Source organism: Geotrypetes seraphini, chromosome 13, assembly GCF_902459505.1.
Source record: "Geotrypetes seraphini chromosome 13, aGeoSer1.1, whole genome shotgun sequence".
Taxonomy (NCBI): Eukaryota; Metazoa; Chordata; class Amphibia; order Gymnophiona; family Dermophiidae; genus Geotrypetes; species Geotrypetes seraphini.
Window position 1 is genome coordinate 34,846,714 of NC_047096.1, and position 17,437 is coordinate 34,864,150.

Here is a 17,437-nt window from a genome sequence, read left to right on the forward strand (position 1 = left end):
AAACTGAACTTTTCCCCTAAAAAACAGGCATAAAGTTCGGTTTCAAGTATAATGAGGGGGGTTACAACCCCCAAACCCCCCCACAATGCCAGCACGATGTCTGTTAAGTAAAATAGGGGGGTTCCCCACCAACACCCCCCGTCGGAACCCTTTAAAATAGTGCTTTTCTTCGGCGCGCCGTCAACCTTGCGCTCAGTTGTCTGCGCTCAGTTGTTGGCGCGCCGTTGTCTCGCGCAATTTAGTCCCATCACCATGTGAGTTTGTTCACGGAGCTACCCTTGACTAGGCTTAATAAGGTATCCCAGGAAAAAAAAAAAAAAAGAATAAGAATCTTCTACTCTACTTGAAGCCCACAGTTTTTTTTTTTCTTCTTAAACTTAGAACCAAGTATTATTGGCTGTGAAAAAGGCCACACCAATTTTTCAACACCAAGGGAAAATTTACCATTAGCATTCTGTACATATCATAAAGTTTTCATTACTGTTCAGGTGAAACTTCCAGAATATCAGAAAATGTCATAGTGTATCTGTGCCCCTGTCACACAAATCTCCAACGATGAAGGTTGGCAAAGACCATTCTGCAGACTGCATCCGTTGCCCAGGTGCAGATGAATCTCAGGTGGCTTTCAGTGTTATCAGGCAGTTCCTCCATTCCATTTAGAGATCATTTCTCAGTTACAAGATATCATGGGGTCCCAAAGAAAGTTGTCTGAGTGAGTCTCCTTGGGATCTGCTCGCAGAAAATAGAAACATTGATTACACAGGTCAGTAGCTTACCTGTAGGATAGGATCTTAGTAAGTTTGAAAGGTTTCACCTGTACAGACTTGTTAGCTTTATAAATATGTAAGCACTATCCAGTTTATTTTGTTGATTTTATCATAACTGGCATGGTTTGGGTTTAATCATTTATTTCATTTTAAGCCAGGCAGTTTCTACATTGTTCCTTTCCACTTCCTTCTCAATCAGATCCATGGCACGGATCTGGCAACTTGAATCTTTATTCACAACCAGATCTACAGTTTTTTTTCTATAAGATTTCACAAACGGTTTTTTTTTCCCTTCGGAATACAAATGTGAGAACGTTTCTATTCTCCAATTTATATAAGCTATAACTTTATTTTTCCTTAATAAATATGCTTTTCTCTTGACGGTTAATAACCTCTTTGGGATTTAAAGGCCCAAGGGCCCTCAAATCAGACAAAGCATGTATAGGGGCAATTTTATAAAACACATCCCATATGTAAAGCATGTTTTACATGAGTAAAATGCTTTATACAACTATACGAGTTTATTCATGTGTACAAGTTTGTCATGCCAGTGTTTAATCATAAAGGAATGTAACCTGCACGGAGCGGTGGGTGTGGCTTTGGCCACTTCAATGGACAGACAGGATGGACTAAGTTACGCTGTATTGGAACAAATATAATATAAAAAGTTGAAAAGGAGGAAATGGGGGTACAGTCAATCTAAATACTGTTTACAAAATCTCCCCAAAAGAGAATTGAACACCCAGCAACAAGCACTGAACTCTGATGCCATATGAAAGCCAATGAAAGAAAACGCCTCAGATATACAGGAGGGGAAAAAAACACCCAACTATCCATCATAGGCAGAAAATTTTTTTGTGGCTACTATACAGTATCACATATCTAGAGAAGTGCAAAAAGAGAATCAATCATATTTTTAATTCCACTGTGCAAAACTGTGATAGCAGCAACAACAAATTTAAACTGCATTTCGTGGCTGACATGTCACTTCTTGAGGGTTGCAAAGGCTGCAAAGGCTCACATAGCAAATGCAGTCCAGACTGCCCAAAGAGACGAGGTTTACATGGGTCTTGTGTGTGTGTGTGGGGGGGGGGGGGGGGGCGGAATGGGGCGGGGCTGTGGACAGAATGAGGCGGGGCCATGCATCCTCTTTTTTTCCAGATGCAAAATCTGCTAACCCTACATATATACATTGCACCTAAAGTTTTATCGCCTACCAGTGCCTATGACTGCTTTAGGCACTGCTAGTTGCCATTTTATAAATGGTGTCTAACTTGTGACTGACACTTGCGCTTCTCTGCACCTACCTTTTAGTGCCAGGATGTCCTGGGGTAGAGTCAGGATTGACCCAGAAGTTAACAAGGCACTGCCGATACTCAACTCAGTGCCCAGGTAACTAACTGGGCAAGAAGGATCATATAAAATGTGCCTGGTTAGTTATCAGGTAACTGGTGCCAAATATTAGCAGTACCTGAAATCTTCCAGCCACTGCTAAAGACTCACAGAGTCGGTACCTAGATAACAGCTGGCATGGAATTGGTTCTAATTCTGTCCATGCTATGCAGCAAATGCCTGCAACCAACTGAGTATTGACTGGTTATTTACATACCTCCTATAGCATAGTCAATTAGCTTCAAAGTCAGTAGAAAAATAAGAAGAGTCTTTATTTTGTAAATCTGGAAAAATTGTTCCAGCTGCTACATTCAACAAGGCATAGGCAGCACAATCCTTCAGAAAAGAGAACACAGCATGTTAAATTAATTCTTTATGTTGCAAGTTTGCAATAATTACTCACTCAACATGACATCATTGTGGATAATTAGATTTATGCAGTTCTGGGTCTGTTCCAGCTCTTATCCATTTATTTGCCCAGTCAAAAGGAATATTGAGCATTTGGATCTCACTACACAATACAGCCGTGCTTGTCATTCCTTTTGTAGCCTTGACCCCCCAAGATTACAGCCATATAAAATTGTGCTATCCCCCAGAGATGACTACACCTATGGTGAGCCTACCCAGATCACGACCCCAAACCCAAGTTTTGTGATTCCATTTGGGAGGCCTGACCCACAGTATGGGATGTTTTGCAGTACAGTTAAAAGCAATTCTTACTCATTTTAATACTAATTTTAGTATTTTAACAATTGTCCCTGGATAAGCATTTTAAGCATGAATCTAAAGACATTATCATATCCCTCTATTTTTCTTTCCTCTCAAAAGACATCCTATTTTCTTTTGAAATTGTTTGGTGTAATAGCCATAGGTCTCTCTCAGCAAAAGCTTCTTCAGTTCTCAAGGAAAGCATCTCCTTCCTCATGGATGGATTATGCCACCGAGTTGGCAACATACAATGAGAAATCCACTCTGTGATGGTTCATGGCAGAGCACAGGAGTAGTTTGCCATTGCCTTCACTATGTCGCTGCTGCTCAACATTGGGACCCACAGCCTACAGCATCTGGTATTCCCAGGTGGTCTCCCATCCAAATACTAGCCAGGCCTGACCCTGCTTAAATTCTGATAGTAAGAGCAGGCCTATCCAGGGAAGCTAGGCTGTAGGCTCTCTTTACGTATAGGGTTGTCAAATCTACTGCCCATGAGCCTGAGGATGTCCTTTTTCTCTGATTGATTAAGCCCCATCCTGATTCAACCTGTTTTGAAATATGTTTGCATGTACAAATAACTAAGATTTCCAAAGCTTGGCCTAACACTGCTACTTGTATGGATTTTTAGGGCATTTTAGGGCATTTTACACAATTAAGAGCAAAGTAGACCACAAATGGAATATTAAGCAAAGCAGTGAAGAAGACCACAGATGGAACAACAAGGCAGACCCAGCAGGTAGTAGGAAGCAGATTTTATATGGTGGCATGCCTGCATCAGGGGCAATGGTATAACACTTCCTGCTTAATGTAATCAATATCACAACAGGAATCCAAAGAAATCTTGTTGCTGCGTATGTGATTAAGATTTCATGGATTCCTATTGCAAAATAGATTACATTAAGTGGGAAGCACTACACCATTACCCCTGATGTAGGCATCTGCCGAAACATAGGCTATGTCAAGCAGTGGTGTAGCGAGGGTGGGAGGTGCCTAGGGCAGTGGCACCCCGCTCCTTCTGCACCACCCACCATTCCTTCTGCGCCCCCCACACCACACTGCACCATCCCTTCCCACCCCTGTGCCTCTTTAAATGTTCATCAACACATGCAGCTTCTCCAGCCTGCTGATTGCGCTGGCATTGGCTTTCCCTCTGATGTCACTTCCTGGCCCCGTGACCTGGAAGTGATTTCAGAGAGAGCCAGGCTGGTGCGAACATCAGGCTAGAGTAGTTGCTTGCACTGGCGAATATTTTAAAGAGGTACAGGGGTGGGGAAGAGAGGGTACGAGCCTAGCATGGTGAGGCAGAGAGGTGCCGGTGCCCTCACCAAGATGCCCTCTATTGATGTCCGGTCCTTTTAATAAAATTTGTTTCCTACTACTTCTTGGCTCCACCTATGGCCCTCTTCACTGTTTTGCTTCATTGTACACAATTAGCCTGACAAGCTGATGAGAAGGTAAGTAATCTGAATAAACTTATTTGGATAGCTGTAGATATTTAACAGCCTTTAGCTAGATAAGTGCTGCTGAATATAGCTGGCTAAAGTTATCCAGGTAACTTTATATGAATAACTCTAGGGCAGCCTGTTCTCTGATCATACTTACCCACCTGGCCAACGCTGAGAAGCTGCAGCCCTGTGATGCCTCATGTACTGCCTTCTTGCATGCAAGTACATTTCACTGGTCAGGTGGTTAGTGATTTTCCCAAAACAAGGTGCCTGCCAATGCAGGGGGGATAGGATAATTTAACCCCTGAAGATTTGTCTGGCTAACTCTCAAATGCCAACGAGTCTCATTCTCTCCTGAAATATTGTTTTTATTAAAATGTCCGTGTTTACACTTTTATTAACTGCTTCATCTGAAACAGAAATGATATATAAAAACATTAACTGGTAAATGTTAATGTACTTTGAAGGATACCTCTTTAAGAAAGTCCTGCAGATTAGGGCAGTGAGCTTGAAAAAAGTCCAGCACTTCAGTGTTCCCTTCAGTATCTGCAAGCTGGAAAGCGGTCTTATAATATTTGAGCTCCTAGGAAACATGAACATTAGATTTAGGACACTAGAGACCAGGGGTTCTTAACCTGGGGTCCGTGGACCCCCCGGGGGGGTGGTCTATGGATGGATTTCAGGGGGATCCATGAGAGTCAGATAAAAATTAACATTTATATTCACTATACAGCCCGGTACGGTTGATTTTCCTTGCAGATAACGAGAGATGTAGTAATGGTAGTAGAAAACGTAGTAGTCGTGGATCTGTTTTAATTTGCACAAGAGGATTGTATTTCATAATTATAATGAGTGGCCATTACTTTTTGCATAAAAAAGGAGTGGATTTTTTTAGATTGTTTACTTTAAAGTTTAATAATACTATGGGCTCCTTTTACTAAGCTGCGATAGCGTTTTCAGCACGCTAAAACCACGCGGCTCAATGCTGGCATTAGCGCCTAGTGCGTGTGGCAATTCTGCACGCACTAAGCGTGCGCTAAAACCGCTTTCGCAGCTTAGTAAAAGGAGCCCTTTGTGTATGCCATATATGTATGGGACAACCAACTCTCGCTATATAAAGTCCCTTATATTCATTGAATGCAAAGTTGTATTTATGTGAATATTTCTGGGGAAGGGGGTCCATAGCTTCATCAGATTCTTAAAGGGGTCCGTGACTCAAATAAAGGTTAAGAATCACTGCTATAGACAGTTCCACAAACATCTTGAATGGTATACAAAATTTGAGTGCTGCACTATTATTGTATAGTAATAAACCAGAACCCGGTATATATATTAGAGTCAATTATTTCAATAGAGTATGAGTATGCCTCAGCCCCACCATTCCACCGCTGTGCTATCTCTTGACTGCGGAGAGAATTATGTGGCACTTCATCATTGGCTGCTCATGACCATGTTTGTTGTATCCCTGTTCATTTAAGTGTTTATAAATATTTTTCTTTTTGTACATATATACGTTGTTTTTTATATAAAATTATTTGCAGTTTTACTATAATAAGTGTACTTAGCTCATGTGCCACATAATTCTCTCCGCAGTCAAGAGATAGCATAGCGGTGGAGTGGTGGGGCTGAGGCATACTCATACTCTATTGAAATAATTGACTCTAATATATATACCGGGTTCTGGTTTATTACTATATGATTTGCTGATATTTGATCCCAGCAAAACGACAGGTATAAAAGCGGCCATTTACTTGGAGGCACTATTATTGTAAACATTTTGCAGGTGCTTCCTAGCAATTTCCAACATTTCTGAAAGCAAGCTCAATATTTTAACGAGCTGTACATTACCTCATATACATGCCTTCCCCCCCAAGATATGATTAGCACACTATGGTTTTGATGCATAGAAACAGAGATAAAGACCATATGGCCTATCCAGTCTGCCCATTCACACCTGGGATTTCAGGAACAGTACTCAGATGGTTTTGCTTGTTTCTTAGTAATAGAAATTTTGTGTGTCTAGAGCAGTGGTTCCCAAACCTGTCCTGGGGGACCCCCAGCCAGTCAGGTTTTCAAGATATCCCTAATGAATATGCATGAGAGAGATTTGCATACCTGTCACTTCCATTATATGCAAATCTCTCTCATGCATATTCATTAGGGATATCTTGAAAACCTGACTGGCTGGGGGTCCCCCAGGACAGGTTTGGGAACCACTGGTCTAGAGGATGCGAACGTTCAGATTTTTTTAAATCTCAATTGTGAAGTACCTCAGGGATCTTCACTTTCAGTTACTTTATTTAATTTATTCATGGGCCCCATTGGTAAATTATTTGTGAGAATTGGGAGTGAATTATCGCATTTATGATGATTTACAGTTCTATTTTGAGTCTCCTTCTGATAGTGTTCAGAGTTTTCGATTGCTTTCCTCTTGTATGAATGCAATTAAGACATGGATGACTGCGAATTGTTTTCATTTAAATATTTCAAAGACAAAATTTTTGTGGCTCTCATCATCTAGAATCGCAGATGCCCCATCAAGTTTTGTTTATGATGGGGTGCTAATCCCAATACAGCAGGAGATTAAAAGTTTAGGGGTCTTATTGGAATCCTCTTTACAATTCTGTGGTCACATTTCATCAGTGGTAAAGACAATATTCTTCACGATTTGTTTGATGTTGAAATTGCAGGATTTACTTTCCCCATCGAATTTTCCTCAAGTCATGCAATGTTTTGTTTTATCATATTTAGATTACTGTAATATTCTTTTGTGTGGACTTCCAAAGAAATCATTGAGAATACTGCAAGTAGCTCAGAATGCAGCGGCAAGAGTGATCGGTGGTATTTCTCGATACGAACATGTCTCCCCATTGTTTATTGAACTTCATTGGCTTCCTGTGGTGTGGAGAATTCAATTTAAGATCCTGGTTTTAGTGTATAAAACCAAGAATCAAGCATTACCTAACGTAATTGCTTCCTTACTGGCATCATATGAGCCCTCTCGTCCTTTATGATCTCAGTCAAAGCAATTATTAGTTGTCCCATTTATACGATCAATAACTAAGGCAACTATTCGTTCACGCATTTTTGGTGTGGTAGGCCCCCAATTATGGAATACTCTCCCAGACACGGTTCATCAGATCTCTACCTTTTTATCTTTTTTGCAAAAGTTTGAAGGCCTACTTGTTTCTAAAGGCTTTTTAGGGTTAGTGAAGTAGAAGTGTTTTATTGTTTTTAGTTTTTTTAAATTATGGAAGACTGATTCTATTAAGTAATTAAAGTATGCCGTCTTTATGTAAACTTTTTATGAATGTTATTTTGTAACCTGCATAGTTTTTTGGATAAGCGGGATATACATGTTTTAAGTAAATAAATCTTCTAATTTCTGCTATCTCTTCCTCTCCATTAGAAGTCCTCTGCGCTTATCCCATTTTTTCTTGAATTCAAATACCATCACTTTCATTAGAAGGCTGTTCCAGGCATCCACCACCCTTTCCATAAATAAGCATTTTCTTAGATTACTCCTAGGGTGACCAAGATACCCATTCCAGATGGGAAACATTTTGGCCAGACATGGTAGTAAAATTACATCCCAAAGTATGGTATTTGTAGTCCATGATTCAATCCATTGAAAACAGTGCTGCAGGTCCCATAATGCACCAGGATGAGATGGGCAGAAATCCAGAACTGGCCAAAAAGTCTCCCTTCTGGAATAGGTAATCTGGTCACCCTAATTACTCCTGTCTATCTCTTTTCATCTTCATCCTATATCTCCTCATTCCAGAGCTTCCGTTAAATTCAAGGAAACGTGCCTCCTTGCATTTATGCCCTACAAGTATTTAAATATCTCTATCATATCTCCTCTCTCCTTTTTTTTCTCAAAGTATGCCTATTTGGATCTTTAAGTCTGTTTGCTTATATGTTTATAGCAAATGCCACTGACCCTTTAGTAGCTGCCTTCTAGGCCAACTCCATCTGTTTATATCTTTTTGAAGGTGTGATCTTCAAAGCCATACAAGGTATTCTAAATTAGATTTATACAGAGGCAATATCACATTTTATTTCCTACTGGCCGTTCCTTTCCCTCTGCATTCAGGCATCCTTTGAGTTTTTGGCATCATCTTATCGACCTTAAAATGAATCAGATACAACCACCCCCAATACCTACTCTTTTTTTCATGCTCAGAATTACTTTACCCCCTTTCTTATTTCATTCCCTTGAAGTTACAAACGGCATAACATACTCAATTGAAAGTCATACTTGTAAACAAATTCTAAAGCACAACACGGTAAGCAATTGTAACATGTCAATGCAACATTCTGAGTCACATGGTACTAAACATTGCTTAAACAGAGAACAGAGAACTATCTACACCTCCAGAGCTTACTGGATCTACAGCTCCCTCTGGGGCCCTTGTTGTGTCACGATCAGTTATTTTTACAGGTTTCTTTGTAGCATTAGAGACTTTGCAAATTTTGGGCAAGAACTGGTATAAGAGTGTTAGGGCAACATTGCTTCTTCTCACCATGGTTTGATACTTCCAACCCTTCTCACAATCTTGGTGATACCATGTCTCACCTGTGCCACAGCATTGGCCCCCATCTGAAGTAAGCAGCTCATACCCTTCAGTAGAAGGGCTTTCCTCAGACTCAGCAACTTCTGGACATTGCTGGAAGAGAAGACGTTTTCAGCCTCTTTTACTATCGCGTTGTGTGCCAGCACTGCGCAATGCAATGGAGTTAGGCCTTAAGAAGGAGAATTGGAATAGTTTCAAGATTTAAGGCACTGTGGACCTCATTAGAAATGATACATTTAGGGGAAAATGGTATAACTGGGCACCACAAGTTAGGCACCTAGATGCAGGGCACTGGACGCCACTGTAATTCCATAATGGCATCCTGGCACCAAGATTGTACCAAACTAGCATAAGTCAATATCTGTGTGTGGATCCATTTCTAAGGAGGAAGGAGTGGTTTAGTGGTTAGAACTATAGCCTTAGTGCCCTGAGGTTGTGGGTTCAAGCCCTGCATTGATCCTTGTGACCCTGGGCAAGTCACTCAATCCCCCATTAGAAAGACTGTTGGCCCACCAGGCCAGATAGGGACAAATGACTGAGTACCTGAATGTAAACCACTTAAACAATTAATAGGCAGTATATAAATAACTACAATAAATAAAATTATGCCAATTCAAGATCAGGCATAAGTGGGCACTCCTAAATTCAACACTTATGCATATAACTTACGCTATTTTTTTGTTATGCCCATGCACCTTCGCTGTGAATGCCCCTGATTAGGAGTTTGAAAGTGCTCCTGCATTTACTCAAGTAGGTAGCACCTTGGCTACATCAACACACGACCTGTTTTAAATAGTTTTAACAAAATCTGAAACATGCTGCATAAAATCTGGACTAAGCGCATGGGAAAATCCGACAGTAGAACGGGCTAAGTCCAGATTTTGATGCACTTTAGTAAAAGGGCCCCTTAAGTTTATTAAATGCATGTAAATGCAAAACCTTCTCTAACCCAGCCATAGGGGAACATCTCTACTCAAGTTTTCATGTATATTAGATGTTCCGTTTCAAAGGGTTTGTTGAACATTAAGCATTTCTTTATGTGCAGACTTGGCTTTTAAGGCTTTCCAATCTCACCATCATTGTCAATTGCGTCAACTTCAATTTGAAAGCCTTCTGCTTTGCTCTTCTTAAAAATCTGAAATAAAGTTGAGAAAATAAGGATGAAACTTCTGCTTTAGGGGTAGGGTAACCAGCATGGCCATACAAGTAAAAATCAGAACCAGAGGGTTGTTTGGAAAATTTATGTGGAACTGGGACAGGCCATGAATATGATCAAACACACCCAACATCCTCTTAGCTTATTCTTAACAGTACAGGAGCCAGCTCTGTGGTTGCTTAAGCACCCTTATTATTGAACAATCTCATTGACTGTGTCCAGGGAAAGGTAATTTCCATTAGGTTTAGCACCCTGATATGTTTTAAAAGTTGGTTCCTATTCTCAACATTAATTTAAAATATAGTTTTTAACCCTGTAGAGCCTTCATCTCTGTCCGCTAATGAAAACAGTTTGTTGGCACATGATAATATAAGAAGATATTTTAATTGTGGACATCACTAGGTATGTTCCAATAATGATTTCAGTTAAAGAATTTAATAATAATAATAATAATAGCTTTATTTATATCCCGTCATACATTTTCAGTTCAAGACGGTATACAACAAGAACAACAAGAGATGCTATAAGGACAGCGAGATTACGTCAGTTAGATTTGGGAAGATGTGGAAGACAGTTGAGTGAACAGAGTGGTAGGGTAGGAAGAAGAAGCGTATTAGAAGAGGTAAGAGATGAGCGGAATAGAAGGATCAGATAAATTTGTCGAATAAGTGGGTTTTTAGTGATTTTCTGAATGAATGGTATGTTGGTGCGTTCAGGATTAGGTTGTTTAAGGTGTTGTTCCAGATCCCTGCTTGAAAGGAGAGTGTCCTGTTGAGGAACCTTTTGAATTTGCATCCTTTGGGAGAAGGAAATGTGAACAGTAAATTACTGCGAGAGAGGCAGAGTTTTGTCCTGTAGGGTGAGGTGTTTCAGGAGGTAAGTGGGTGCGTTGCCGAGGAGGTTCTTGAAGCAAAGGCAACCAAATTTTAAGATAATTCTGGCCTTGACAGGTAGCTAGTGAAGTTTCTTGTAGTATGGGGTGATGTGGTCGAATTTTTTCAAGCCAAAGATTAGTCGGATGGCTGTGTTCTGGATGAGTCTGATATTAAGGGCCTGATAGTCAGTCAACAGCAATCACTAGTTTACTTTTCAGTGAAGACAGGGGAGGTCAGTTTTCAAAGTGATTTACACAGGTAAAAAAGAAGTGTTTTACCAGTGTTAATTGGCTGCCTGAAACCTGTACTCACTCAAAGTAGCTTGAAGCTTACATACTGTTCCACAACACATGTTTATATTTACATTGAGAGGAAACATATTTGGAGCCATGTTGAGGATGGGGGAGGAAAGGTATGTACATACACTGAAAAAGCAAATGCAAGTGATTACATGTACTTTATATAATCGGCAAGGTTCAAAATGAAAATACGTTTACACTTTCCCTTTGAAAACTGGTGCATAGCTCAGAGGTAACAACATATGCACAGTTTATGTACCAATGTGGATAGTTTGCAAATTGTACCCTAAAAATTAGTCAGATTGGAGCAATAGTGAGACATTACAAATAAATGCTGAGCCAAAGGCTGTGGCCAAGCACTATATAAACCCTACTTTGATACCTTTTTAAGGACACGTTTATATCCTTGGGAAATTTCTTTGATGGATTCCTTTCTTTTGTCCCTCACATCTCATAAGTACACTTCTCCCTCCGTATTCGTGGTTTCAGCAATCGTGGTTTTGATTATTTACAGTTTTTAGCTTGCTGGCTCCTCCCCTCAAATTACATCAGCTTGCATAGAGAAATTGCTGATTCCAAGCATTTAGAGAGAAAATCTCCGATTCCCAGCACTTTCTTCACCGTGTTTTGCCTCTCCTTCAGGAACAGGCCAGATCTCCCACCATGTTATTCGCGGTTTCACATATTCACGATGGCTTTTTAATATAAAACGGTGAATAACATATGAAAAAGTTATTCGCAGTTTTTTCTGTATTCACGGGTCTGTTAATCCCCTATCACAGTGAATACGGAGGGAGAAGTGTAATAGCAAAATGTTTTCATGACCTTAGAAAAATTAGATCAGTGAAGGCAAATTTGAAGGCCTTATTGCACATCTTCATATTAAATCATGTGGAGGGGCATTTTCGACATGATGTCTAAATTTGAAACAGAAGCGTAAGTAGTGGATTTAGAGTTTAGCCAGGGCTGTGGTTTGGTGCTCCTTACAGAGCATAGGGCTGGGGGAGCAAGGGTATTTAGAACAGAGGAGAGAGTGATGTTATAGAAAACAGCCTCACTTACAGCCTTGTGTAGCATAGTGGTAGAGAGGAGGGGAAAAACAGCGGTGGAAAGAGTTCTGGGGTTCATGGCCTGAAGATTCCTAAATATACATGTGGAGATCGACTGGGGCTGTGGGGGAAGGTAATGGATTGTGAAAGTTATCAGATGATGGTCAAAGTTATCAAAGAAGGTTTGGATAAATTCCTGAAGGATAAGGGGATTGAGGGATATGGATAGAAGTAAGGATAGGTTTTTTAGGGCAGGGAACACTTGACAGGTCATGGACCTGATGGGCCGCCGCGGGTGCAGACAGCTGGGCGCGATGGACCTCTGGTCTGATCCCGGTGGAGGCAACTTCTTATGTTCTTATGTACTTCTTATGGTCAGAGAGGGGAAGGACGGCCATGCAGAAATTTGTGTTAGAGCAGTTGGAGAAGAAGACAAGCTCAAGGCAGTAGTCATTCTGGAGGGGGTGGTGGAATACAGCTGAAGATCAAATGAGGATGTTAGGGCTAGAAGAATAAGAGTCAGAGGGGTGGTTAGCATGATTGTTAAAATCACCAAGAATAAGGGAGGGAGATGAATGTTCAAGAAAGAGGGAAAGCCAGGAGTCAAAGTCAGGGAAGAATGAAGAGTGGGACTTAGCAGGGGGAGGGGGGTCAGTAAATGATAGCTATTTGGAGGGGTAGAGGTGCAAAAAGTCAGAAAGAGTGGACATCAAAGGAAGAGAAGTGGTCATTGAGGTGGAAGAAGGGGTTGAAATCTGCAAGAGGGTAAGAGAAGTAGCCCAATGCCACCTCCACGACCAGGTCTCAGTTAGTGTGAGCTGATGGAAAGATTGAGAGGGGAGAAGAGGGGAGGGGGGGAACGGTGACAGAAATAATATTGGTGACGTAGAAAGAACTTCTGGGCAATCAAGAGAAAGCTGGATGTGATGGATCTCTGGCTTTCCTTCACTCTCTCCAACCATGTAACGATGTAACTTGCTGCTTTTGAGTAAGTGGAAATGTTCCAGCCATTGTGCTGTGGCTTTCTTCAAGGGGTTCTACTTACTCAGATGTAGCAAGACCCAGACAATTGCAACAATCAGAATGCCAGCCGTGGAAGCCTAAGAGAACAGAGCAATATTATGTTTACTTTGTTGTGAACCACCTAAAATTGGAGATAGTGTGGTAGATAAGAACTCTTAAATAAATAAATAAATAAAATAAAAACCTCCAGAACTCTCAAGTGCCCATTCTCCGCACAGAGGTGAAGTGGTGTCTTTCCCAAACTGTCCCTTTCATTGGTGCTGGCACCCAGTGAGATCAGATCATGGACCATCAAGTATTGGTTCCTCTCTGCAGCAAGGTACAATGCAGTCTACAGAAGAAAGAAGAAAGACAAAGAAAAAGAAGAAGAAAGAATGATAATGCGAGTAGTTTAATAAACATTTTGTTAAGCTGCAAAAACATACTCTGAACTAACAATAAACCTCGTGCTGTGTTGATTAATTTTGTGCTGAGAACTGATGTTTAAGCACATTTTTCTGCAGAAAGCTGAGATAATGGACTTCTGGTCTTTTTTTAACCTAATCCACTATATTTTGGGCCCAATTCTATACAAGTCGCCTAAAATCTTGGCGCTAACTAGTGAGGCACTAAGCACGATTCTATAAAAGTTAGGTGCACCCTATTTATGCCAGGATTTTCTTGGCTTAAATGCCTGTGCCCAAGTTAAGCACCCACCATCAACTCCTAACTCAAAAACATGCCCCCAATCAGCCCCTAGGCCAGATATGGGCAACTCAAGTCCTCAAGGGCCGGAATCCAATTGGGTTTTCAGGATTTCCCCCCCCCCCCCCGAATATGCATTGAAAGCAGTGCATGCAAATAGATCTCATGCATATTCGTGAGGGAAATCCTGAAAACCCAAATGGATTCTGGCCCTCGAGGACCGGAGTTGCCCATGTCTACCCTAGGCGCATAACTGTTGTAAAATCACGCCTACCAAGTTAGGTGCCTAATTTTCAATCAACTCCAATTAGTGCCGATTAAGAGGTGTTGGGTGCTTTATCAGCACCAATTCAGCCTATTCCTCAATTAAGGTAGGCACCAATGCCAACTAGGCACGTTGAAGTAGGCACCTAACTTTAGGCGCGTTTTAAAGAATTTGGAAGTTTCTACTTAATGCTTTAATAAAAACTTTTCTGCACCTTTTGCTTCAAAAAAAATGACATATATCACAACAGAAGAACCCACAAAACCTTTCGAAGTTATATGTGTCACAGCTTTATGACCTTGTATGCCCAAGAAGTTTCATACCCGATTTAAGGCATCCTTCACATCAATCTGATTTAGTGCCGAAAACCTCTCTGCAAGGGCATAGACAAGTGCTCTCTTGCCCTGAACAATGGCAGTGTGGAGTAACCTGGAGTAAAACAAGTTTTATGCTTATTATACTATAAGCCTAACCTTCACAATCACAACTAAACAAAAACTATTCTACATATAACATGCGCGATAACTGTATTATTCTGTTCTGAGCTCCTTTTCTTTCCATTCACAGCTTTATTTCCTCTTTCTCTTAATCACCCTTCACAATTGTATCCGGTGGTGTAGCAAGGGAAGGAGCCGCCCGGCATTGCCGTGCTGTACACCCATCCCCAAACCGCATTCTTCTCTGCCATGTACCCCCATGCCCACCTCTTTAAATCTTTGCCAGCAGCAAGCAGCATCTTCTACCTGCTGCTTGCGCTGGCCTCAGCTCTCCCTCTGACATCACTTCCTGGTCCCGTGAATCGCTGCTTGCTGCCACCGACTACTAGAGACAAGAAAACTTTTCAAAGGTACGTGGGGAGGGGGGGAAGGGTCAAGGGAGACAAGAGGAGATGCCTGGAGAAGGAACAGGAGGGAGAGATGCTGGATCATTTGTGAGTGTGGGGATGAGAGGGAAGAGAAGGTAAATGCTGGACTATTTGTGTGTGTGTGTGTGGGTGTCTTGACAATTTTAGTACCCTGTAAGTGTGCCTTGAGACAGAAAAGGTTGAATCCTCTGTTCTATGCTTGTATTTGTTATAAAGTTTTGTTTGGATTGACCTACTTTCTTTTGCTACCGGTATGCACATTAGGCATTCAGATCTAAATTTCATTTTTCCATTTGTAAAAGGATGTAAACTTATAAAAAATCATCAACGCCTATTGTCTTACCAGGAGGCTTTATGGGGTAAGGATCTAGATCAGCGTTTCTCACCTCAGTCCTGGAGTTCCCCCATGCCAGTCAGGTTTACTGGATAGCCACATTGAATTTGCATACCCTGCCTCCATTATATGCAAATTTCTTTCATGCATATTCATTGTGGATATCTTGAAAACCTGACTGGCAAGGGGGTACTCCAGGACCGAGTTGAGAAACACTGATCTAGACCGATTGATCATGACTTCCAGTACTTATATAGAATTAAGAAAACACCTAAAAACATACCTGTTTGCTAAATATCTGAGTACCGTAACTAAGTTTTCTTATTCAGTTGTATACTTTTTTTTTTTGTAAACCGCATAGAGCTTCACGGTCCTGTGGTATAGAAGCTGATTGTTATGTTATGTTATGTACAGGGCTCAGAGTGAGGTAGTAAGTATGAACTGGTAGCTCTTCCTGACTTGTCTTAGCCCGGCCCCTAGACCAGTAACTTCAAGCAGCAAAATTGAATAGCTGACAAAATAACATACCAGTTGCCCTCGTCATCTTTAGCCATTAATATTTCTACTGGGATTTTTCTGAGAAAACTCTCCTCCCTCTGGAGCTGGAACTGGAAGAACGAGAGGGCAGAGGAGTTCCGGTCTGTTGGGGTTGGCTCTTGCGCTGATGGCTCTAAACGTAGCTCAGGGTTTGTAGAGTTAGAACCAGCTTCACTGTATGCCTTGAAAATGTCCACCGACAGGTGTTGAGTATTTCCTGGGGCAAGCATAGGTAGGTCTCGGAATGAACAAGTCAGTGTGTTCTGGTGGCGGCTCCTGCTTTCTGTTCCACTAATTTGGGAAAGGCAAGAGGGTTCCAGTAGCTTTGATGCTGTTGTGTTCAACAAATTATGGGACAAGGATACCGAGGGCAGAATAAACGAGGTCTGTAGATTGGGAAAGGAGTAAGAGGGTTGTACAGCTGATGCACGTTGGCTTGTGTCCACATGGTTGTTCTTCAATTCGTTGCTGTTATCTTCTCCAAGATACCCTGGGGGACAGCTCTCAGAATAGCAATGTGGGTTGGGAAGTTCATAGCACAGGTTTGTCCGATTCAAGTCATCCTTCAGTATCTCAGCTAGACTGTCCAGATCCTCCAGTTTCTCCAGAATTTGCTTTGCCTTTTTCTTTCTCTAAAAGAAGGAAACCCCAAGTCTAGTTATCACCTGTACTGTGACTGAGCCAACATGCTTAGGGGTCTTTTCGCTGAGCTGTGGTAAGCACTAGCAGGTGCATACTGCAGTTTAAAAGGCGGTGCGGTTTTACGTGCTAATTTTTATTAATGGCAACATGCTAATAGCGGATACAAAACCAATGCACATCTAAATCAATTCTTATTTATGTTCAAAGAATCAGCACTGAGAATTCTTCATCAGTCCTGTTTATCAATCTTAATTGGTTTATTATTTGTAACTACTCATGACTTGCATAAGTTATTTCAATGTTCGAGCATTTTATAAATAAGGAGATGTCTGTGTTCTTCCTGCAAGGACTAAATTTAGAACTGAGGGTTTGATGTATTTTACTTTTAAGTTAATTTGTTTAGTGATGCAGAATGATACATTTTATGTATTTATTTCAAGTTATGTATGTGAATACTGTAATCCCCTTAGTTTATAAGCGGAATATAAATTTTTAAAATAAGTAAATAAATAAATTTTGTTATATGATTTCTTCAGATTGTATTGTGTTATCACTCAGTATTTCTTCACATTATATTATATTATCACTCAATCTTATTTAGATGCTAATGGCAACAATAGCACACAGCCATCAATTTGGAAAATGGAAACTCAGTAGAAATGACCTTGGTGCATAGGAAAGTTCCACATAAGGACATGATAAGGGCACTTTCTACCACAGCTTTGTGAAAGGACCCCTTGAAGATCTATGAAGAGCAAAGAACATTACTCACAGGTCTCTTCTGCTCTCTTGAATAAGAAAGGGCTTCTGTTTTCC

General features: G+C 40.9%; 1 protein-coding gene across 2 annotated transcripts in view; it reads right to left on the bottom strand.

The window, feature by feature from the left end:
- Positions 1-312: 312 nt before the first annotated feature.
- LOC117347872 (NF-kappa-B inhibitor zeta-like) overlaps positions 313-17,437 on the bottom strand; it is a 35,917-nt gene continuing 18,792 nt past the window's right edge. The window contains exons 4-12 of one of the 2 annotated variants that reach the window (XM_033919345.1): positions 17,394-17,437; positions 15,971-16,611; positions 14,567-14,672; positions 13,479-13,625; positions 9,967-10,027; positions 8,895-9,061; positions 4,788-4,898; positions 2,377-2,495; positions 313-729 (exon numbers count right to left, since the gene is read on the bottom strand). In XM_033919345.1, coding sequence (XP_033775236.1) covers positions 2,391-2,495; positions 4,788-4,898; positions 8,895-9,061; positions 9,967-10,027; positions 13,479-13,625; positions 14,567-14,672; positions 15,971-16,611; positions 17,394-17,437 — 1,382 coding nt within the window. In that variant the 3' untranslated portion in view covers positions 313-729; positions 2,377-2,390. Of the gene's footprint in view, positions 730-989; positions 2,496-4,787; positions 4,899-8,894; positions 9,062-9,966; positions 10,028-13,478; positions 13,626-14,566; positions 14,673-15,970; positions 16,612-17,393 lie in introns of those variants that run through there. The other variant, XM_033919346.1, reaches the window with a different exon arrangement.